This window comes from Athalia rosae, chromosome 5 (assembly GCF_917208135.1).
Source record: "Athalia rosae chromosome 5, iyAthRosa1.1, whole genome shotgun sequence".
In the NCBI taxonomy this organism is placed as follows: domain Eukaryota; kingdom Metazoa; phylum Arthropoda; class Insecta; order Hymenoptera; family Athaliidae; genus Athalia; species Athalia rosae.
In genome coordinates this window covers 14,589,509-14,614,874 of record NC_064030.1, presented here as the reverse complement: position 1 = coordinate 14,614,874, position 25,366 = coordinate 14,589,509, and the positions used below count along the sequence as shown (strand labels likewise).

The 25,366-nt window shown below is 51.3% G+C and overlaps 1 protein-coding gene across 5 annotated transcripts in view; it reads right to left on the bottom strand.

The window, feature by feature from the left end:
* Nucleotides 1-25,366, bottom strand: part of LOC105684349 (ecdysone receptor) — a 58,748-nt gene that overhangs the window by 14,419 nt on the left and 18,963 nt on the right. For 3 of the 5 annotated variants that reach the window (XM_048655906.1, XM_048655909.1, XM_048655907.1), the window contains one exon: nt 13,512-14,665. In XM_048655906.1, the coding sequence (XP_048511863.1) occupies nt 13,512-14,001 (490 nt within the window). In that variant the 5' untranslated portion in view covers nt 14,002-14,665. Of the gene's footprint in view, nt 1-1,106; nt 2,656-13,511; nt 14,666-15,526; nt 15,694-25,366 lie in introns of those variants that run through there. The other 2 variants (XM_048655908.1, XM_012397633.3) reach the window with 2 other exon arrangements.

Here is a 25,366-nt window from a genome sequence, read left to right as displayed (position 1 = left end):
AAGATTGCCTGCCGGAGCAACGGTACTTTCAAGGTAAAAAGAACGGCGGCCGTGTGGTTTCTGGCAACGCGCCCCGGTCTCTCGGCGATTTCTGGCTAATGAATTCCAACATTTTCACCGATCCATTAGCCGGATCCCAGGATTGGAATCCGGAAGTGAGAAATTCAGAAATCGGAAAAAATAAATAAATAAATGAAAAAGAAAAAACAAAAACGGATACGACGCGTAGAAAGTGGACAGAACAAAAAAGTCCCATGGTTATCATGGTTACGGACTCTGATTGCATCAGCTTGGAATCTCGATGCGACGACGTTCGCCAAAATGTTGAATCGCCGCACTGTGCGACGGTTCCCAGAAATTCGCGGACTGTCAACGGCACGTGAAATGCACTCGTTGACGGAATCAGGTGGAAAAGTTCGCTCACGGAATGCGATATTCGTTTATGAAAACTTGCTGACATGGCCGCTGAATTGCGATCACGGTGTTCGTTGTTTACGATCCGATTGGGTCGTCTCAACAATAACCCCGGTGTCAAAATTCGGATGTGGGCTACGACCGGACAAATTTTTGGTAGATTTCTCCGCTACGTGACCTCGAGCGATGAAAAATGTCACGTGGGAAGTACGTCGTGGATGAGACAAAAAAGAATGAGAAAGTGTTAGATGAGGTGGCATTATCCGCACTTCGATATTTCCGGATACGACGATCAAAGATGAGCTCCCGATCGACAACGAGGCGAGCGGGTACGTGGGTACGTCTCACCCGCGCGAAACGTACGACACGACTCGCAAACTCACCGCGGTTTCGAGAGACCGGTTTGCGCAATCGCGTAACCTACTTTTTATTGCGTTCCGAGAATCCGTGCTGTTACCCACGGAGAGTGTGCGAGTCACCGACGAGCGTGCTCGCTCTTTTTCTTCTTCCGACGATAATAACAACGAACCGTTTAAGCGCTGCGTACGAATTTGTTGTGTTTTTTTTTCATTTTTTTCATTTTTGTTTTTTGTTTCTCGTTTCTCACGCGGGAGAAATTGAAGAAGGCGCGGAGAAGAAATGTGGAAAGTTGGGGGGGGGGGGGCGAAAGGTCGTCGCGTACGAATCGGTACCTTCGATGATGGGATCGCAGGAGAATATCGGATCCGAAGAACTGAAGATCGTGGTTTCGGCCGGTGCGATCTTTCGAGTGGTTTGCTGGGATGCTCCGCGCTGCAGATCGAGATCCCATATCTGAAGGTCGTCCGCGTTGACGGCGCACTCGGGAGTGGCGGGATGGTAATGGGGTGGCGGAGACAACACTCCGCTGCTGGACACCTCGGGACTAGATTCCTGAAAACCACCGCCGCACCATTTACGTTTGACTCCGGCTACCGGGACCCGCGGGACCGCCAGCATCTCCGAAATGTCCGATATTTTCTTTCCCGTTTCACCGAAATTCGACGATTCTCCTTCTCCTTCTCCTCCTTTTCCTACTTCACCGCAATCCTTGATCAGCACCACCGCGTCCGACCCTCCGGAGGGCCAGGTAACCAGCATCAAGACGTCAAACGTCACTCGACACCCCGCGAGAATACCGATTGACGACGCCGATCGCAACGAAAATATTCACGATACGCGAGACACGCTTCGATCCCCGTAACACCGGGAACCGATATCACACCACTGTAACAACACCGTACTCCGATTGATCCGAGGAGGTAGAGGCCTTCCGATCGCGAGGAACGCATCGGGGTCATCCGACGTCCGTCTTCGGAGTTTGGCAAGCGGTCATGGTGTGCGAGGTAAGGCGAGAGTATCGAAGGGCGCGCGCGAGGGCGAAGCGAGAAAAATCACCTCAACTACGTGTTACACTTTGGATCCCGGACGAGTTTATCTTCCGGCGTATCGAGGTAACCGTACAACCCGAACCGAGAGTGTGTGTGTGTATACAGTTTCCGAACCAAGTTGCGTTTGGTAGAGCGCTCCGTTCGACGCGATCACGCCGGCCGACTGTCATTGACTGAAGGTCCGCGCGTCGCTCGGCACGAGGAGCCGACGAGAAACGCCAGAACCACCAGCCTCCCGGCACCAACACGATACTTTCACTGCGGGCGCGCGCACCCCGGCCCCAAGCCCGGACGCCTCTTCTTCTTCTCAGTCTTCTTCTCAGTCTTCCTCTTCTTCTTCTCGGTTTCTTCGTGTCGGTTTTTCTCGCCGCTTCCTACGCTCGCTTCCCCTACATCGTCCGAATATCGTCGGTATTCTCCTCCCCCGCGTTGGCGCCAACAGCCGTAGCACCGGGTGCCCCGTTCGTCGATTCCTCGACGACCTACTGCGGAAGGAGCGAACCCGGGGATCCGCGTCTACCCCGGGAGAGAGGTCGACACCGCTGCTGAATGGGTGCGCCGCCGGTGCGCCGTCGAGGATGCAGGTCACGGCGAACGGTGGGGGAAGGCGCCCTCGCGTTGGTGACGTCAGCCACCTGTTACACCCCGCCAGGTCACGGCCGTCGTTGCCCGGAACGGGGCCAAGCGAATTAGTTCGCACACTCCTCCTCCTCCTCCTCCTCCTCCTCCGTACGCCCGCAGACGGAGGAGGCTCCGATGGAAGCGGCGACGACGACGTCGTACTACGCCGCTCGCGATCGAACCGCCGAATGGCTCGGCACATGGGCCGCGATGAATTCTCGCTTAGAGAACGAAACGAGCGACGAGCCGAAACACCTGAAAAAACAGCCGGCCTCAAGCGAGACTACTGTTCGGACGTGTGACCCCCCCCCCCCCCCCCCCCCAGCTGTTTACGGTATCAGACATTTTCGGAATGTTGTGGATCCTGCTTCGGAAAATGTCATTCGATGAATTTTCGATCACCGTCGGATCTTCTGGAATCCAAAGTCATCGTCCTCGAGAACGGAACAAAAAGGAGTAGCGTTTGGATCGGGTCTCCCAGCTGTTTACAGTATCAGACATTTTCGGAATGTTTTGGATCCTGCTTCGGAAAATGTCATTCCACGAATTTTCTATCACCGTCGGATCTCCTGGAAACCAAAGTCATCGTCCTCGAGAACGGAACAAAAAGGAGTAGCGTTTGGATCGGACCAAGGACCCCGGTGGACTCGTTTCCAGATTCCATACGATCATCTGGCTTCCATAAGACCGTCCAGCTGGCGTCGATCCGCGGGTGGTTCGAAGGGTTCTTCACCGTTCTTCTTGAACTCGTGACCCCCCGCCCCGCCCCTCGGCGATTCAAAGCCTGACAAAAGGCAGGTTGGTAGGTTGGTCGGCAGGAAATGACGAGGGATATATTTCGGAATCGCGATTCATGGGGTAGCCCGTCGGTACCTGCTCGGGGTACTGTTAGGGTGGTAGGTATTACGAGTGACGCGCGTCGGGAGTGCCGCAGTAACTGTGTCCGCTTGGTAGGGCACGGAATGTCGGTCCCACCTGCGATGCGCACCACCGGCAGTGTACCGGCGTACAGGGACCTTCGGGTTTTTTCCGAAGGTTCTGAAATAGACGGCTGGCAAAGTCATCCTTCTGGGAGCGAACCGGAAGCGAGGATTACGGGGATTACGGCGACGTGAGGCTCCGATGAACACGACAAGGTCACCGGTCCCAAACGACATTGTGTTTCACCGAGTTCTTGTACCCGCGCGATTCGGAAGAAGGTGAATTTTTGACCACAATTGAATGTTTGGAAGCCGGTTCGCTCTCGAGTGCGAGTGCGAGAACCGACAGTCCATTGGCATGTGGATCTCGATGCTCAACGGTAAAAACGGACTGAAAGAGGTATCGACTCGACCACCTGCAGGATCCTGTTCAAGACCGACCAGAATTGACTCGTGATTCGATGTCCCGAGTCGTCCTGACAACGGCTTGGCAATCGAATTGAACGTTCGACACGAGGTTGAAAATTGTGTTAAACAATCGCCGAATGCAGATTCCAATTGGGTTCCTCCGACATTCCATCCGAGTGAATTAATTACAGCGAAAAATCGACCCGAAACAGTTCTTTCAGATCCAACCCGTCAATCAGATTTTCACGTTCGCCAGCTCGACACCGATGTAATGGACGGTCATCACGGTGGAATCCCGTGGTCTTGACAAGTTCCAAATGGCGTAACGGGTATCATTCGAGTGGAACGCGACGGTGGGGATCGGAATCGTGAATTTTACCGTCCTTCTTACGAATTTCGTGAGGGTTAGAGTGGGACGGGTAGCGGGTGACCCGACTCAATCCTCTCGAGGAATTCCTTGATACCCGTGTACCCTCTCCGAATCGCCGCATTCGGAGAGCTCTTAGGGTCGAAACGAAGGGAACTCAGGTAGAAAAAAGAGAGAGACCCGGCTCTCGCACCGAACGGGAGAAAATTCGGTCGATGCATATCGCTTCTGAATCCGAATCCAGAATGGAATAAGTGTAGAGTCCTTGCCCGTGAGTAGGAACGAGATAATCGTATTCAGGTCAGCCAAAAAATTTTCGGAATCTCGAGATTCCTGGTAATATGAACTCACTCACGGTATTCGCGCGAATGTTTACCGACAGCATTTAAAGGGTCAAAAATTATATTTGCACCAATGAAAGGGTAAGCCAACGGTCGGTCCCCCAGAAAATCCCGAGCACTCAAACCGCAAAGGAGGGGATTTCGGTATTCGGGTCGTCCCTTTTCGTGGTTGTTCCGATTATGAATTTTCGTGCGCAAGGATTTCCGCATAGAGAAACGAATTAGCCGTAAAAAAAAAAACAACGGCGCCCTCAGGAAGCAACTCCGCCGTCTCGTTGGCTCGATGTAACCGCGAGATTGTCAGCTTTCGAAACAAAAGAAAAAAAAAAAACAGAAACGAAAAAATAAAATCCAACGTCGTTTCCCTTCGCGCGAGCGTAAGATATCCGTAGATGGATATTGTTAACACGGGGAATTCTCACGCGACCTAGATCGAGGGGCGAGATTTTCCTCCCTGGGCGCAAATGTATAAAGCAGCAGACGTAAATCGAAGTGCCCCGCTTTTAGCTCTGGCTCGGCAGTCCTTGGAGGAGCGGTTTCGAGCGCCACCCACCGCCTACTACGATCGATTTCTCACTCGAACCTCTGAACGCTCTGAAATTTGCCGCTAACCGCCGGCAAGGAACCCTGCAACGAACGTTTCTCACCCCGTAAACAAAGAGAACGTTCGTCCGGAAGTGATCTCGCTACTTCCTCGGTACGGAGAGACCTTCGTACCACTGATCTTGAAGTTTTCCGCGATCGAGTGACCGTCGAGGGTTAGATTCGTCGCGTTCGAAAAGGGAAGTGCATCGCCGGCGGTTCCGACGATACCCCGACCCAATTCCTCGCCACTCCTTTCCGTCTTATTTCTTCCCTAACCTCATCGGTGCCCGCGAGTGGGCGGGGTGGGTGGAGGGGGAGGGGGGGGGGGGCCCAGGTCGCCCGGGGTCGACCGAAGAACCTGACGTGAGTGAGCCAAAAGTAGGCGCTGACCTGCGCAACGGTCGATCGCGCCGGGTCAGGGCCGCGTGTCAGTTGGACGAGGTCGCCGGGGTCACGGGGGAAGTTCAAACCAGGTCGCTCCGTACGTCATCATCCGCCTCCAACCACCACCGCCGCCCATTGTGGCCGGGGGTTCGCCCGGCGACCGAAATTCTGATCCGGGACGACAGTTGCGACCGTCGCTACGGTGCTACGGGGCTGCCGGCGGGCGGGCGGGGGTCCGGGCGATCGCGATTTTCGACGACGTCGTTTTCGCGACCCGCCCGTCGACACCCCGGAAAGAGTATCGTTACTTCCGCCGTGTTTGTTTTTTTTGTTTTTTTTCTTTCTTTCTTTTCTTTTCCGTTCTCTCCGTCGCCTCCCCCCGCCCGAAAGCCTCGCTCGACCGCGGCTAGCAGCCGGGCTTCGTCCTTCTCTCTCTCGCTTTTTTTATTCCTTCGGAAGGACTACTTCCCCTGCTGTCTTTCTCCACCACCACCTCCCGGGAGAGCTAGGAAAACTGGGTCAACGGTGGCTAGATATCGACGCGACGAACGCCACCCCGAACCCCGCTGAAATCGACTGGCCCCGTAAAGTCGGGGGCTGATTGCGAGTCGGGTTTTCAGATTTAAAGCGGCGACGGACTCGACCGAAACATTGTAGGTCGAGGGAGGGAGGAAAAAAAAGGAGAGAAAAATATGAGAAAGGAATCACGATCCGCCGTCACATCACGAATGGAACAACTGCCGTGTTTCGTTGTCGCGGATCGCGCAACGATTTGCGATTTGTGGTGAAAAAAAAACATTGAAGACCGCTTCGAAGGTCGTCGAGCTCTTCGGAGGGATCACTCGCGACAACTACGCCGTCAAGGGCACGCGATTGCCTGCTATCGTCCTGATAACGATCCTCGATTCCCGCATATAGGTCACGACGTTTACCGCGACGATTTTGGTTTCCTTCCGGTCAGGCTCTTACTATTTGAAAAAGAAATTACGTAACTCCGGCTACTCTATACTCAGCTACTACTACAATTAGCGGTTGAACGATCGCGCGGTTATGGTTGCCCATTAGGTCTAACGGCGGTCATTTCTACTCTCCAACGGTAGGTAATCGACTCTGAAACGTCCCTCGAAGTCGGCTCGATATCAAAGTGGACCATTTTTCGAGTCTCTGATACCGACCGCAATTTTATTTATTTTTCCGACGTATGCGAATACAACTCGACTCGACGTCGATGTCAAATTGCTGAATTCGAAACTGTAAGTAAAAGGCGATGAGATCGGCGAGCGATCGAGGGACGCGTCGAGAGAATCGGTCGGCCGATCGCGATCGGCACGAATCCGGGACAAACGGAGGCGGCGGCGGGCGACGTCGAACTGGTTTTTTTTCTACCGTTTCCAGTATCGTCCAGCGTCGGCGATCGTCCTCGCCGATCGCGCGCTTCTGGTAATCCCGGTGGGACATGGTGCACGTCGTTTGTACAGAACTCGTAAGCCGTCCCACTCCCGTTCCCTGGAAGGGAACGGGAAAAAGGAAAGGAAAGGAAGGGAAGAGACGAGAGGAGAGAAGGTTGAGGTCTCCGGCTTGTCGAGGCCAACTTGCTCTCGCTCGTTCACTTTCCCACACACACCTCGGATTCTCGTCCGCGCTATCGTTTCTTACCAGTCGCCTGGGTTGCTACACAGTGCGAGCGCTTCTCGATCCTAGAGTTCCGAAAGACCTCCGTCGGGGTGCGGGGGTTAGGGGTACGCCGCCGAAAGTCAAACATCGTTAAAAAACCGACGACGACGACGACGACGTGGAACGGTTGAGCCGACCTACCGGCGACCGTCGCCGATGAGCCGTGACCTTATTAGGCGGAATATTCATAGGACGTGGAGCGACGACTACAAGCGAGAGTAGAAACGAACGTAGAGCAACGTCGTCGTCGATTCGAAAGAACTTTCTCGCGACTCGTGGCTACCGATCGACGATTTCGACACCGGCGCGCAACCGATAAATTTTTTTATTGACTCACGACCGTCGCACCGAAAGAGAGAGAGAGAGCGAGAGAGAGAGAAAGAAAAGAAAAAAAAAACAAACAACATATCGAAAATCATCGGCTCATCGCGGCAGCTTCGAAATCCTTGACCGATGGAACGGTCTAGAAAATAAATCGAAACACCTCGCGCCTGATCAACATACCGATCAACGCTGTTGCCAATCGCCACCGCGATCGGCACCTCTGTGACTTCCACGTGGTCGGCATGTAACCACGTTCGTCGTTATTGAAATCGATCTCGATCGTCGATTGGTAATGGTAATTTAGCCGTTGTGCAATCACCGAAGGACGATTTCGTCCTGGAACGCGCGGGGACGAAGGTCGCGATGGAAGCGGATGTTGGGGACGGCGGTGCTGTTCGACGAGTGGAATGTGTCCGTCGGGAAGTTCCGGTAATACTTTCGGTAAAAGCTAAACCCAGTATAAGGCGATACGGACAGCTTTCTCTCACGGTAGGTTTTAGCGTCCGGAAACGAATCTGAACTCGTCGCACCACCGCGTGACGTCCAACTCCACCGTTAAAATTTACCGAACCGCCGCCGATTTTACGTGCGACTCTTCTCCACCGATCTCGTTCGGGCTCTTTTTTCCTTACTTCGGTTTCCCAATTTTTCTTCCGCCACGAAACTCGCCGTACACCCTTCCCCCCCCCCCCCCCCCCCCGGTCTTCTCTTCCGCCCTTCTTCTTCGCCCCTCGTCACGTTGGCTCTCGTCACCGGGAATGACGAGCTCGACGAAACTTGCGAAACTGGTTCGTTCGTATTTCTTTTTTTTTTTGTTTTTTTTGTTTTTTCTTTCCACGCGATACGGCGCACCGTTTTCGACGCTCCGCGTAGTAGTCGTCGTCGTAGTTGCGTAACTCGGCGTTGACAAGACACGTCGGACTGGACTTTTCCATCGAAAAATTTAGGTTGCCGTTCGCGACCTCGTCTCGCTCGTTCTCCGGACGCGAAAAGCTATTTCGATCGAGATCGGTTTCCCGGATCGATTGGCCGGAAAAATTCATTTGTTTTTAGATCCTCGGAGATGCATAGGTTATTCCAAAGTATCCCATCCGCCCGAGTTCGCGCCGTACGAATTCGGCGGCGCAATCGTTTTTCCAATTTTTTCAACCCCGGCTCAGGTCAAATCGCTCTTCGATCTCCAACTTTCCCGCATCGCGAACGAGACGTACGTACACCTACCCCAAGAGCGTATCAATTTGCGTTCGACGTCCGCGAGGCGAAACGCCGCCCGCGACGAATAGCTAGCTAGCCAGCCGTGTGTAATCGAACGTCGTACGGTGCCGCCACCTGTTCATTCGATCGGCGAGTCCGCGGCAGCGGGAGGGGCGGGGGCAGGGGGGGGAGAGAAGGGGGAAGCCTCGAGTGGGCGACCCACAGGTGGCGGTGCGCGCGATTCGATCCGAAGTCGGTGTTTCTTGGAAAACGTTACAACAGGACCCGGGGGCGCTCTCTCTCCCAATGTCGTCGAGGGTTGGGCGCACCCCGACCGTGCGCCGTCGTCTCTTCGGAGACGCGCTCGCTCACCGCCGCCGCCGCCGCTGCCGCCACATCATTGTCAAGAACAATCAATCGGACGTCGATCGCACACGGGGGGGGGGGGGGGGGGGGGGGTCTTTATTCCCGCGCGTTGTTCGCCTCGGCCGCTCGGGATTCCGACGATGACCCAGATCGCACGGGAGAACGCGATCCGATTCCGACCCGGCCTCACGGCGAAACGCGGAGACACAATAAAGGCCGGCCGGCCGAACAACCGATTTACGCGGAGCGGGGCGGCAGCCTCGACGGCCGACACCGTGGGCCGTATCGATCCGCGCGACTCACTTACGACCAACCTCCGCGATACCCCGACCGACACCCCTGAAAAACGCGGCAACGATACATCTTTTTTTTTTTTCCGGCCAACGTTAACGCCGCCCACGATATTCGCGGTGACCCGCATAGCTTCGAGGTTAGTACACCGCGATCGTCGGAAATCGACGCAATTCTGACGGTAGAGGATCCACTCGAAACGTACCACGGGGTGGGAAAAACCGACCCTGAAATAACGAGGGAAGATGTAACTCTACCGTTCCGGGAAAGCACGTGATCACGCATTTCGTACGCTCGGTAAGGCCTTTGGGGATCGCTAGCTCACTTTTGAACGGTCGATCGAATGCGCGCAACGCCGAACAACCCTCGACTGGAGGGATACGTTCGATCGGATGCGACCGACTCGGTTTCCGTAAGGAGCGTCATTTTTTTCATGTTACTTGATGACTGGGGTGAGTCAAAGAAAACTTTTATTTTTTTCTTTTTGGCTGAATCTCACCCACAAAAACTTGTCGCTAGGCGCTCTACAAAAATGGTCTCTCATACTTTTTCGAATTTTCGAATTTTTTTTTTTTCTTTCGCATGTGTACTGCACATCGGAATTTGAATGGGAATATCTTCGAAATGGTTCGAGTAATCGAAAAAGTATAGAAGACCATTTTTGTAGAGCGTTAAATTCTCTACAAGAATCAACGAAGCTCAATGGATGATAATTATGCCTCAGTCGGTAACAAAATTCAGAAAGAAAAAGTGATTTTTCTTCAAATTCTTCAATTTTTGATCTCGAATATCTTTGAAATGGTAAGATTTATCGAAAAAGTCTGAGAGACCATTTTTGCAGAGCATTCAATTTCCTACAGATATTGACCATAGTACGGGCCTAACAAGCTATCGGTGATAAAACATGACTTTTTGGATATCAAACTGAATTGAAAATAGAAATCGATGATGAGTAGGATGTTCCCATTAATATTAAGAGCTCATACTGGCTATGTCCTTTCCAAAGGTGCCTAGCAACAGTTTTTTGTGTCTAAGATTCAAAAAAAAAAAAAAAAAAGGAGTTTTTTTTTTTACCCACCCTACCGATGACGTTGCTCACGGTATTTCATGTTGACGAATAATGATTTTTCCGTCATTACCTTCTCGCTCGAGACGAATCTCGAGCGATTATGCGACTAGGACGAAAATGACTTACGTCGTTAACTCCTCGACGTTTTTTTTCGCGACATTTTTTTCGCACGCCAACGGTGCAGTGTGGCGAGGCATCGAAGGGAAGCTAGAAACGAGCGTTGCCGAGTCTCTGCCGACCTACGGCAACGTTATTAGGGACATCGACTGTAGGCACGCATCATCATCATCACTCCGGCGTACGGGAAGCCAGGTAATTCCATCCAGCTTCGGCGCGCAGCACCCTCGATTATAAGGTTCCTCGGTATTACGTGAGTCCGGTGGTTTCCGTCCACTTCGCTTCACCTCGTCCCGAGGCAACCTTGGAAGTACAGCGTGCACGTTGCGCGCGTATTCCACCGTCACGTATAAAATACGTTGCGCGGATAGCCAAGCCGCGGCCGTACGTAAGCGGAATGAGAATAAGTGTCGAGAAAGACGACGACGAAGAAGCAGAAGAAGAAGAAGAAGAAGAAGAGACGGAGGAGGAGGAGAGGAATTGCACGTTGCGGGTAACCAGCTGACCTTAGAGAGTCCCGGAGATCGTGGAACGACTGTACGCGGGGCTCGTAGCCGCACCGCGTCACGGACGAACGAACTAGCGTAATTACGCGCGGTGGCCGATGGACGGTATCGGTAACGCGAGTTTTTCAGCTAGCGTTGGGCCAGCCTCCGACCAGAAGCCCGCCAACGTTCGTTCGGCCGAACGGGTGGGTTTTGTGTAACGTGCACTGGATATACATACATTATGTACGCGCACGTAACGTAGCGTGCAACTCGAGAACCGACGCGAACGGCAAAGCCGAACGCGAGGCCGAAGCCGAAGCCGAAGTCGTCGAAGTCGGAGTCGAAGTCGAGGCAACCGCGCGAACTGGGTTAGGTGTACCATACGGAACGATACGGAGCCGTGCAGGGGGCGATCTCTGCTTCCCCGTTTGATTCACGTGGGCTGATGCACCGCGGCAAACGTCCTACCCACACGTAGATCATTATCAATCCATCCTCCTCCTCCTCCTCCTCCTTCTTTTCCTCCTCCGTCCAGCGCTCGCTGGACGGTAGTAACAGCATACCTACGTCGTGTAATGTGTACAATGCGTGCGGTAGGATCGCACAGCGCGTGACGACGGTCGGTAGCTGCTTGTTACGTGATGAATTTTTTTTTTTTTTCCACACCAAGGGCATCAAACAGGGAATCGTGGGAGGTCAGCGGATGCATCCGGAACACCACGCCTCCGTACAACGATCAAACAGTTTGCACAGTCATGACATTGGGATTCGCGTTCGTTCTCCATCGTCGAGTCGATTCCGAACGTCCTTTACCAAGGTCAGGTTAGGTTAGGTACACGCGTACGGTTTTTCCGAAAAATTGAGAACCACGCGTGGTCCATTTCTAGTTTGTTTGTTTTTTGTTGTTTTGTTTTTCGCTTTCACGATCGACCGACGGTCTTTACGGGCCCGTAGGAGAAGCGCCATGCGGGTATTTTGCATAGATAACGGCCGTTAGATTGTCGGGGGTCTGGTATATTTACGACGAGTGTTGCGAGCCGCCGGGTCGTACTCCGCGTTGAATTACGAAAGTCGAACGATGCGGGCGGCTGTCACCGGTACGTATGAAAATTACAAGGGGGAGGTAAGGCTTTCGGCGAACCACACGTGCGAGTTGTGGAAAACGCGAAACGGGACAACGACGGCGTTGCCGAGGCGTCCGTCGTAGACAAAATGGAAACTCGAACGGAAACTTGAAAATGGCGGACTTCGAGGAGATGATCGGTCGCGGGATCCTGTACCTGATTCGATTTGTCCCGTTCCAGCGGAACCGCCGCACGGCAATAACCAAACCGCAACATCGATTTGATTTCGATTCCAATCGTGGGCGAACCACGTGACGTACGGGGAAAATGGCGGCCAACGATCGTCAATTGTTTGGCGCGAGTGTCGCCCATTGGATGCGAAGACTGTAGGAGGATGTCTCGAATGAGAATAAAACTAAAATCGTACGGAGTCGATCTACATTAAAATTATCGATCCACGGTCCACCCGTGGATCGGACTTCCCAGATTTCACGTCCAGTAGCGCAAGTTACGAAGAAAGATCGATGCCGCACGCGCAGCACGTCAGATTATGAATGGCGATAACGGAACCTCGTGCGGAACTGGGCCACCTTTCAGCCTCTTATTTATATTCGAATAAGTTCAATAGACCCGGCTGGTACGGCGAACGCTCGAAAATACCACCTCGGAGACGATGGAAATTGGGGATACCGAGCGATTCTTCGACGTCGATAAAAAAATTCAGGGTCTTCGATTTCGCTGGAGAAATACCGTCGATCGAACCGCTAACCTCTGAAATTTTTCCGGGAACAAATCCATTCTATATGAATGAAGAAGAGCCTCACAATTTTCGTTCCTTTGCTCGAGATCTAATGGAAATTCGTGTTGGACAAGAAATGTCCCGATTGGTCGAGTAAACGCGTTGAACGCGACGAGCGAAGTTCTGCGATCGGAGGCGAATTACGTCTAAAAAATTTCTGTCTTCGCCAGACACATCCATCGACGAACGCGAAAGGAGAGCCGGTGCACTCGAGAGGCCCGGACTTCGCCTCGGCAATTTAATTCAATCGTCGTTACGTAAAATCTGACTCGACTTTTACCGAGTCAAAAGAAACTCCGCACACCGTATCAACGTCCCGATTTACCGATAACTCGCTACAGGTTCCATTTTACATTTTTACTCATCGGTTCAGGATTCTTTTAAATCTTGACCAACTGCACTCATGTACATCGAATTCATCGACGGCAGAGCGGCACGGTATCGCGTCTCATAATCCGGACCAATAACGTTCTACTCCAAATTCTGGTCCAACAATATCACCTACCCCGAGTGTCAAGCAAAAGAGATGAAAAATATCCTCTAGCCACATTTCGGCTTCCGATTTCGTTCGACAAAAATCCCGCTCGCCATCGGGGTAACGATATTTTCCCCGGTCGACGTCGAAACTAATGAAAAAAAAACATAATAATAATCCAACCGGAAAGCTATATCTCACCAATTTTGCCGTTGGGACTGTAGGGATCGTAGCTGCCTGAGCTCAACGGGCTCGCGTATCCGTTGTTATTGGAGGCTTGAGGTATCTGGGGTTGCTGCTGCGTCGTCGTTTGCGCTTGAGATTGCGTGGTTAGCGGGGTCGAGTGGGCCAACGGCGGTTGTTGTTGTTGTTGTTGTTGTTGTTGTTGTTGTTGGGCCTGTTGCTGGGGTTGCTGAGGAACTTGGTGCGGATGGTGGTGCTGCTGTTGGGGCGTAGCGTACAGGGGATGTTGCGTGGGCAGAGGTCCTTCGGGTGACGTCGGGCTGTGGGGCGTTAGCCAGTCGTCGGGTCGTGGCCGTTTGTTGCTGCTGGCGATACCGGCGAACAGTCCGCTGCTGCCGCTTCCCAGGCCGCCCGCGTTCGCCGCGCCGGACCCCACGGACGTGCTCGCGTGGTGCTCGGGCGTTTCCGCCTTGACGCGGGGCCCGGCGGGCCCCTCGCTCGTGTCCATGTTGGAAGAGGGTGCTAACCGGGTAGCGGGGGCCAGAACGACAGCCCCGGCTCCCGCCACAACGGACGCCTCATCGTACCGCACCGCGACGCCTCCGCCGCTCACTAGGCTGGCCACCGTGACTCCGGTTTAGCCGGGGCGATTCGCGCCCACCGGACGCACACACGCCGCGCGTTACGTTATTACGCGCGAGGTAGGTAGTAGACGGTGGATTTCGAAACGAATCGACGAATATTTAGACGCGCACTTGAACACCACCGGAAACAGCACACGCGATTTTTAGTCACGTCACTCGTTTCACGGGGTTGATTCGCGAAATCCGATTCGTCTTTTGTTTTGTTTTGTTTTTTTTTCTTTTCTTTTCGATTCCGCCGAAGGTTGCTTTCGAACGGATTTCACGTGATAGGATTGGAAAGATCGCGAGAAACCGGGGAAACACTTTATTTCGGAACGCGAACTTTGGGATTTACATCCCGGGCGTAGGGAACGGCCAGAAACAGGGACGGCCCTGAAACCAACGGTTCCGTTTATCGGTACGCGGATTGTTGTATACTTTTGCGAGGAGGTGATTGTCGAACGGCGATGAAAATTTCATCCGCAACTTCTACCGCATTTTCACGTGGGCTATGGATCTCTCTTGACGCATGCCGGGCCGGGGTATAATCTGAAACAGAGAAAACGATGGATTTCGTTAGCTTCAAGTTTGTCGTCAGTTGGATGGGATGTGCAGAGATTTGTTTCGCGTTGCATAGGAGTACGGTAACCAATTCGAATTGGTTCGCGTGACAGTTTTCAAGAAAAGTTCGCCACGAGTTCAACGGCACTTTCGACTTTCGTAGTAATGACCCGGGTCGACTTGACGCACGGATTCAGAATGTCAACTATGCAATAACCAAATATGTCGTTAACCACTTATCACCTGAACGAGAAATATTTGCATTGCGATACGCGTCGTGAAAAATATTTCCAAACATTCGGTCGAATAATTTTATTTCTATTACACGTCGGCTAGCCAGTAACGACGGGGCATTGTAAGTAGGAACACATTCGAGTATTTACTACTTCCGGATCTACCGTATAACGATCTCGCTAAGAAATCGTCCGCTCGCTCGATAACACCGCGGCAGTCTATAAAACTTATCGCAAAACAACATCGTTCCGCCATCTTGTAGAACAAAAAACAACTTTCAAATTTTTTTTCATTTTTTTTTTTTCTTTCTTTCTGTTTTTTTCGTCAATTCTCGTCCCGCTCGTCGCTTCGCGTAAAGTCTCCCCGACGAAATTCCGTCGACGGTTCACCGGTTCGCGTCAAAAAAATTTTTTTTCTCATTCGATCCCAACGCACGCGACGCGTCGCACGTCCGAAGACGAACGTGGAACTTGACGGCTTGGTGAAAATGAGAAACGAAAGAAAAAAAAAAAACAAAAACAATAAAAACCAAACTCGAATCGAGCGGCGTAGACGACCGTTTCCATCGGCAAATATACCGGATCAGGGGTATCGATCCACGCAACGAACACGCACCTGGTTAGTTCCTTATCAAATACGCCAGCGGGCATTCCCGGCACAGATTTTTAAGGTCACACAGCCAGTTGTTGCTCTCCGCCAAACTTATCTCCAACGAAATATCAAATATCACCGTTCACTCGAGAAGCGGGCGGCGGCAGCGACAACCTCACAACGACCAGCTACCTCGCGATTCGATTCGGTCAACGCGATGCGACGTATGTTACATACTTCGAACGAGAATTCGGACCTTCGTCACTCACCTCGCACATGTCTCCTCGTTGAAATAAGAAGAAAAAAAAAAACAAAAAGACAACGAGAAAAAAAAACAACAAAAACACGAACACGAAACTCTCCACATTTGCATACAATGTTTACGTATTCCTCGCTAAAGAATTTCCAGAGAGAGAGAGAGAGAGCGAGAGAGAGAGAGAGCGAGAGAGACACGCGGTAAGTTCGCGGGACGCGCGTGCGACTCGGCCGGTGGTATAAAGTCAACACGAGTCAGCGCGGGTACACCACCTTGACCGTAGTAGCGGTTGTTAGCGAACGCGTCTTGTTCGGTTGTCTCGAGTTTCGCGACTCTTCGTCACCCGTCAAGAGAGATAGCGCGGCTCGACCGAACACGTGCGCTTATCCCCCGGGTTACGTACTCGACGTAACGTATTCCGCACACCCCGAAAAAAACGAGCGAAGATCGAACCGTTGGATACCGAAGATCGGAGGGCGCGCGGGGCTCTCCGTTACGGGCGCAGAAAAGTTTACGGACTGTCGCGTTATCTCGAGTATTGAAACGGCGAGCTGCGGGCGCCGTGACGCAGTTACCGAAACTGTGGGACTCTCGGCCCCCACCACTTCGCGGCTCGGGCTGCGCGGGCCCAACTTTCTACGCAGCCGGTGGGCATCGGGAAACCGGCCCCGAAAACCGCCGGTCGCGCACCGTCCCCCCCCCCCCCCCCCCCCCCCCCCCCCCCACCGCCACCGCCATCGCGGCCCGTCGCAGCCAACGCCGTCCCGCTTACCGCCGGAGAGGCCCAACCGAGCGGATTTACCGCCGAACGTGTACGACGTAGACGCGTCGCGCCCGCCGCGCGTTCCTTCCAGCTCTCCGCGAACGACGTGAACGTGTTTCGGAGAGACGGGAGAGCGAGAGAGAGTATTTCGAGACGTGGGCCACTGCCCCAGTAGTCCCCACCGTTCTCGCGTGGTGTGATACTTTTTTTTTTCTCTTCTCTTCTCTTCTTTCTTTTTTTTCTTTTTTTATTTTTCTTTTTACGGCCAAGAATTCTACATGCGCTGCTGCGGGGGCATCCGATCACCGGGTGAAGTTTCTTCGGCCGTGTGTGTAGCGGCGAGAGAGCGGGTCGTGGAGAAAATAAAGGAGACGCGGAGGAAGAGGAGGAGGAGGAGGAGGAGGAGGAGGAGGTAGGGAAATCGGTACGTTGATATCTCGTCGGTGGCGATGGTACGTACGTCCCTGTTCCCTTATCCGGTATATTGCGGTAGGGACGACGATTTACGTCACGCGACAGGAGGCGAGAAAGTTGGTAGGAAAATTTGTCCGAGGGAACTCGGGAGTTTTCCGATGAGACGGGGCGCGGCTCGGAGAAGTAGAAGCAAGAAAAAAAAAAAAAAAAAAAACAGAAAAGAAGGAGGAACGAGAAAAATGAAGGGGGAAACGGAGGAGCCGACCGTCCGGAAAAGGAATTCGGCGAAAGAAAAAAGAAGCAAGAAAAAAGAAAAAAGAAAACAAATACTAACGACCGACACCGTTGCGTCACCACCTGAACGAATCCTAGCGAGCGGTGAATCGCGTTGCGCGCGTGTATAGAAATTGGGCGCATATCCTTCCGGTGCCCTTTCAATGTCCTTTCTACGAGCCACGAGCAGAGCAGCGCCCTTTTCATGCCCTTTCTACGGAACGCCCGACGCCCAGGCGCCACCGACTGCGAGAGAGGTTATCCACGTGCCGCGTTCCAACAGTTACCCCGGTAATTCTCTCCCTTCTTTTTTCAAACCACCACCACCACCTTTACTTTTTCCCTCAATTTCACCCCCCTCCCCTCCCATCCGGATCGTGTTTGAGGAGGAGAAAATTATGAAGCAGTTTCGATTGCCCTACCCGACGGGGTGCCGGTTACCGGCTATATTATTCACCGTTACGAGCCCCCAAGTTGACATTATACCATTCATAACGTCATATGCCAAGAATCATAGGACGATCAATTTTTTTACCCTTGGTAGAATCCTACAAAGGGCATTCGAATGTCGAGCGGTTATCCTTACGGAAACTTTGGGAATTACGTAAATCAGGAATCGATTTTGCGGTATCTTTAGGTACAGAAAAAACGAACCTACGGGCCGCAGTAATTTATTTGAGAGAGGGAGAGAGAGAGGAGAAGAGGAGAAGAAAATTTATTTGATCAAAGGGCAAAACTCCATGTAGACCACGCCGTAAACTTGGGACTGACCAAAAACTGAATAGCTAAAAATAGCCAAGAATGACGAGAAGATGACACAAAAATCAATCGCACGGATACGAACCAAAGCAAAGAGATCGCAAACGACTCGAAATAAATCTCGGAGGGACGGGGAACGAAGCGTCACAAATAAATGGCGGAGTCAATGCCCCGGGTCCTGACCAAATCGTACGACGTACGAAAACAATAGCAATAATGGCGATCAATTCAATAAAAACTATTAACGATCGGCGAGTAGATCGTGTCGCTTAAGACACGACGTTGGAACGATCACGATCGGCAATCAACGATCGTGCGAGTACTCGGGGGAACGTCGAACCCGTCCAGAAAATTCGTGACGTCGTTGGAAGAGTAATACGCTTCGAGAATCAGGCGGGAGTGTTTTTTCAACTGGCCCGAATGCCGCGGAAATTTCTAAAACGAAAATTTCGAGCAAACCTCCCCGAGTCATTCGCTCCTGGAAACCCCGATGACCTGACTGAGCTAATATTATATAAAAAATAAAATCAAACTTCTATTTAAATTACACAGAGAGGACAAATAAAATACAGAGAGGACAACGTGAAATTTCGCACCCCGTTTTGCGCATGCGCGATCGTCGCCATTTGTTTCGCAGAATGTCCAATAACGCTCCGCTTTCAGATTCAGCTGTCAAATACAAGGACTTAACCTCAACTTTTCGACGAGTGTATTTCTGTCTAAATTTCATTAATCTCTCGTTCGATTGATCAATTTTTATTTGACGCTATGCCAGCCTACTTATCTGTGTCCGGTTTTGTGTCGCATTATTCACCTGACACAACATACCTAAGTCATATTCAAATACCGCGATCTCGGCTGTATTGGCGATCGACAATTCGACAGCTGAAGCTGAAATCTGAGGCTGTTGGTACGACACGCTAGCAGCTGACAAATTCGACTGTCGTTTCGATTCGCGCTCGAGCACCAAAAATTGGCTGCGCAATTTCACGTTGTCCTCTTCTCTGTATATAAAATTTGAAAAAAAAAAAAAAACAATACAATTTTGTTTCATAGTTTGTTTTTTCCGCGCGATTTTTACGACGTTTCGTCGTTGGCTCGACCCGTCCGGTAGCAGCGTCCAACGGTGCATCCGACGACGTCGCGTCAACGGTGTCCGAAGGAAGCGCCTCCCCATCGTCTTCGCGTATCAACGGAGCCGTAACCCGGGGGGCGTGATGGACGGTAGAGTCGTCGTCGACGACGACGCTACGAGGGCCAGACAGGCCGTCGTCGCGGTTGGTTCGGCCATCCAGCGAACTGGTTTATCGTTAGATGGGAAAAATAAATATCATCCGTCGTTGGTTATGTGCAGTTTACCTCTCGGCTTACGGTAGTCCCGAGGTATTCCGAAGTTCCGACTTTTTTTTTGGGCGAACGCCAATCGACGCCGGGGGATTTCGGGATTACGAACGCGGTGCCAAAAAGAGAAAATTCGAGCGGATAGCAGCGAGTCGGTGGAACGGAGAAGGAAGAGGAGGAGGAGGAGGACGCGAGTAGATGAGAACGGAAACCGTTCGTAGTGACGTGTTTTTTGTTTTTTTTTCATTTCTGTTTTCTCTCTCGTAGAAAGACGAAGCCGAAAAGCGTGGGTCGCGGGACGCACAGCTGTGCCGTCTCGAAGCGTCCGTCCGGATTCGGGTTCGCCATGTGCTCGCCCACTGCACGACGGAATATAGGAATGTATCGACGGAGTGTGTGATACGTCGGTGACGTACGAACGGAGGTACGCGTCGTACGAACGAACGAAAAAATTCTCTAATTAATGGCTCGTAGCGGGCAGACCGGCCGGCCTCCGTTCCGTTCCGTTCCGTTCGTTCGTCCGGTTGGTCCGTCGGGACGGGTCGCGCGGCGTCCTTGCGAAACGAGGCGAAGCGAGGTATAAGCGCAAGAGGTGGCGGCGGCTCGTGCCGTTCGGGATATCGAGCGCCGCGATCCCTGACCCACCCTACGCACTCGTCGCGAGAAGGATCGGCGACCGCTTCAGTTTTCGGGGAACGCGTCGTGTTTTTTTTTTCTTTTTTCTGTTTTGCTTCCGACTCCGCGTCAGTCTTTCTTTGTCGCCGCGGCCTCGGTCGTCGCGGTTTTTTCGGGATTCGCGTCTCTTTTTTATCGCGGAAGTTTTTTTGGATCGTCGGAGTCGCGGTGCACGGGATCATAGGGAACGACACGATCTCCGCGTTCCACGTTCTTCGAATTCAAGCGTTCGTAATCGATGGGGATACAAAATGGAATTGCAAAAATGCGTCTACGATTAGGTCATACGACGTTTTGATAGAGACTACTCGTGTCCACCCGATTCCCAAGGCCTTCCAATTTTCGCTCGACGACGAGGTGATCGAGTTACTCGCCAATCGGATCATTGTCCACGGACATCCGTCTATCGTATTCTAAGGACTTTGCCAACTTTGTCTTTACCCTCGATTATCAATTACCTACGCGCAAATCTTATTTGCGAAAACAAGTGTGGGCCGCCAAAGTCGTCGATTGGGATTTTTCATAACCGGCCCGTTAGAATGCAATGTCAGGGGAGTCGTGAGTTTGAATAAAAATAATTCTCTCTTCCACACACGCGCACAGACGAGGGGATCCCAAAAGCTCCTCGTGTGTACTCGGATATCCATTGCACCGCGTAGTAGTTATTTACAAGAGGCACTCGACCTTGGTGACATTGCACGGCCCCTGCGGGGTTTATTTTAATACTTGGTTATTTTTACCCGACCCGATGCATCGTGCGTCCGCATCACACCGCCGGAGCTTGACGAAAATGACACTTGAATTATAAATGGGGGCCGTCTACGTACGATACGACCTATACGAATATCATTTCTTTCATACCGTGACGGACTATAGATCACGAGGAATGATGACCGGACAGCCATACGGATTCTAACGTCTTCTGGTTCCACCGCAGAAACGATGGGACAAAAAAAAAAAAACAAAGCGATACGGATCATCGTTCGAAAGGGATGAAGAAATTCGTTCGGATTCGTTCGGATTTTCCGTCGCCGGATGCTGACGCAAAAAAAAAAAAAAAAAAACATGCACACCGAAGAAACTAACAATGTTGCGGACAAGAGACATGTGCAGAGTTTCGCGGTGCTGTTGACGTTTTCCGTTGGCATAGGATACCCTTGCACTATGAACCCGAGGTGAGGTGAGGTAAGGTAGGGTGAATATACACGTGTGTGTGCGTGTGTGTTAACGTAAGTAGGTCATGCGCCTCGGTTGCACGTCGCGCATGCACTTGGCAAAATCTGGAAACGTCGGGAATCGATCCCGTTCGCCCGACCCGACGCTCTTCCGGCGACGGCAACGTCGCGGAGTTCCCTTCGTACCCCCGATGCATCCCTGGAATCCCCGGCCGCTCGCCGTTCGCGACGTCCTACCACCACCGAAACGGTAAAGCCGCAAGATTCACACGTTTCCCCGGAACGCTCTCTGGAGCCACCAGAGAACCGGCGACGGTCGCAGACATTGACCCAGATGCCCTCCGCCCGTCGACGGCTGATATCCCCTCCTCCCCCTCCCCCCCACCCCCCACCCCCCGCTCTCCCTCCCCCTCCCACGAAGCGACGGTGAAAGCCGATGGAAATAACGATTTCGGTTTCGGTTTCCGTTACCGACTACCAACCGAATTTTTTCACACCGAACGCCTCGTATCCTGAATCGAAAAAAAACTCACAGCGTTTCCACTGTTTTTCGTTCATCATTCATTTTTTGATACCTCTGTGGCTCAATTTTTTCTCCATCTCTGCCAAAAAATTCCACTACCCTACGGTAATTTTTTGTGCGGAAGGTAGATTTGGAATATTCTCCAAGGATTGGAACGTCGACGATGTCTACCAAAAATGAGGTGTTTCGGCGAATTCGAAAGCGATTAAAAAATGATAACTTTGTATATGTATATTTGAGACCGATGACTTTGTAAACGAAGTTGAGAAGAGGAAAAAGAAAAAAGCAACCGTTACGTAAGCAACGATTCGAACCCAGCCTGACCTAAGCTAACCTGAACGAATCATCAATCGAGGCCAAATTATGTATATCAACGTATACATGTGGTAAGCCTTATCGTCCGGCGTGTCGACCACCACATTTCAGATCTCGTCCGTATAATACGCGTATTTACGCACAGTATAAGATATAAGCGCGTGTGCGTATAGGTTTACAAGGATTATAATATCGATGTAGCTTTCGGTGCCGACGATACGAACGAACGAACGAACGAACGAACTATGGCGGAAGGAGGAAAAAGGAAGGGGGGGGAAGGGAATCCACCGAATGATTGATCTTTGATCTTCGATATTAGCCTTCGTTCGTCACAAGCGACGCGGAGACCCGGTCGCATTCGAACGCTCTAGGTTTTTCGTCAATTCATTCGCGGTAAGTAGTTCGAAACCGTTTCACAGATGAACGAAACAAAAAAAAAAAACGAAAAAAAAAAAAACAACGATTCGTCGATCCGCACGCGTCGAATCGTTATCAATGGTCTGTCCGGGGCGCATTGAATAATGCAACTGTGAAGCGATTAAGAGTCCCAACATCGGTGCCGCGCGACGGTCCGTCTGAAAGGTGAGTACGTACAATGAAATTTGATAACTGATACACGATCGGTTCAATAAGAACTCGCGCTGCACCTGCCGGTAGCAACGATAATCGCGAAACCGGATAAGATGTACACTCGACCATTGTTTGTTTGTTTAATTTATTTCGTATCCAGCTACAAGTTGACCGTCCATCTTCGACACTGTTGCGTTTTGTGTTGTTCGCGTCGGACGACCGAGTCATTCGTCTTTCTGGCAACGAATTCTCTTCGATTGCTCAATTTTTGCGATCCTAACCTAACCTTACCTAACCTTCCTCCGCCGGAGGAAGAATTCATTCCAAGCACCGATCGGAGGGCGAGTGAAAACAAGAAAAAAAAAAGAAGAAAAAAAAAGAAACAGGTCGATACGCATGGGATGGAGAAAATAATCTCGCAGGGGGCACGATAGATAAGAAAGATCCGATGGTGGATGATAAGTTTGGAAGCGTGTTTCGTGCTACCCGATACCCTCTCCAGTCCTCCGTACGAACATGCATCGAAGTCAGTCAGTCAGTCAGTCAGTCAGTCAGTCAGTCAGCGAGTTACTCAGTCGGTAGTCACGTAGGTTTAGTCCACCTCACGCGGCACGCCACTGCACGCCCGGGCGGTTATTTGGCACGAGGTCGTCCCAGGGAGTCGCCGCGGGGCCTCAACCTAGTTTCCAGTTAACGAGGAGGAGGCATTCGAGCAAACACGAATCTTAGCGATCGTCGTCGTCGATGACGACGCGATCGCCACTCGTAAACTGCGAACGGATTAGAGGTCGTCAACTTGATAAAACTTCGGCCGGGGGACAACGAGAAAAAAGCGTGGGACTCGACGAAGCCATTTTTATCTAAACTGTTTGTTGTTCACGACGGTCGTTGGAACGATTCGAGCTCGCGAGTGTCCCGAGCAATTACCCAATTTCTTTGGATGCATTTTTTTTTTTTTTCTCAGAGGTACAAAGTTCGGATATGGTATCCTCTCGTTCGTCCATCACGAGTCTGACCTACTCACTGAATTTTTGACCCGATCCTCCCGAAGGACGTTTCATCGTCAGTTGGAAAGTTCCGAACATAATGGAACGCCGACTGCTTCGATAGCTCGCAACGTTTCTTTTTTCGATTCGGAAATCGTTCGAAAACTCATCACGCTGTTGAAAAAGCGACGATTATTTTGCGAATGTCGATCACCAGTAGCTTCCGATTTCACCAAGGATACTCGAGGAGCTCTAGATGGCGCAGGAACGAGGATTCAATTGGGTCAGGACAGTCGCTAGAGCCGAAGGACTCGATTGGTCGGATACCCCCACTTCTGTCACCAGCCGAGTCTCCCGAGGGATCTGCCGCTGTTGTCCTTAGCCCCTAAGTGTATTCGTATCCTTTTTGCTCATCCTTCCTTCGTACCTCCACTATCTTGTGAAAGTTAACGATATTGCGAAAAAAGTTGAGCGCGTTCGGACAGGATAGCTGATTTTACGGGTGTCCTGCCGCCTAATCCTGGAGCGGTAAATTTCCCACGAGCATTGCACCACTTCCGGTCCACGTTTCTGATCACGCGACGACGAACGATCGAATTACAGTCGCATATTAGGACACTCTGGATAAACTGTCCTAGATCCAGAGCGCCGAGAGAAATTTTTAAGATTTTATGGGTCTATCGGAGCCGATCAGATCGGAACCGCGATAGCAATCTATATTGGAGTAAAGAAAAAAAAAAAAAAGAAACACAAACCAGAAGCAGCGTCGAAAAATGAGATTTTTATACCGTTGGCGAATTTTTATGCGTCTGTGCGAAAGGATTTCGGGGTGGTGGCGACGGTGTCTTATGGCGTAGTTTTGCAAAACAGTCGACTTATATTTATCCGATTATTTATGTAGTTTAGCTCCTATGCCGCAGAAGTACCACAACTGCGACGTAGCAATAAAATTAAAATGATGGATAAAAATCGAAACCTTGCTCGCCGATGCCATGGATACATATTGAATCGTAAGTTTTCTAGACGTTGTTCGTACGCGGCATGATCTGAAATTCTTCGAGGAAGGATAATATACCTGACCATTGCCGCATAATATACATACGGGTATGTAACATACGTATATATACGTAACATACGTCGTATCGAACATTATTCAAGGTTGACTCTGACGCGTTGCGAAACAAAATTTTCTACAATAAAAAAACCTTCGACAAAGTAAACCGAATCGATCAATTTGTTAACAACGCGCGGATCCGTTTTCATACATTTTATTGTAGACGAACGGATTGGAAACACACGGAAGGCAACACTATGGAGAAACAAAAAACGCGAGGTGAATTTTACAAATCTTCATCACCCCTGAAACTCTCGCAATTTCATCAGGCTCGGACTGGACGGATCGGACGAAACTTAACCACGATTTCGAATACTAAATATCTTTTTCAACGGATCGAAAACCGATCGACCAATCGCGTTCGAATTTCAATCAGCTTCTAGTCGAGTGGAACCCGCCACCACCACCGATCACGTCTGTTTTAAATTTTTTTCGCTTTTTTTTCAATTTCGCTTATTTTTCCCATTCTGGGAATCAGGTGATTTTTGTGCGGGACTTGAGACGAGGAAGAAGGACTCTGGTCATTTCGATCACGTGCGTCCTTATTCGTCGAAGTTTCTCGACCGTTTGAGGCAATGCAGACCGAGAGAGGAAGGGTTTCCCTGGTCGCGGATTGCAGAAAACTAGGAGATTGCGGGGTGCCACCTATTGATCTTGCACCGGCACCAGAGCCAGCAGCAGTAGCCAGAGCAGCTGTCCT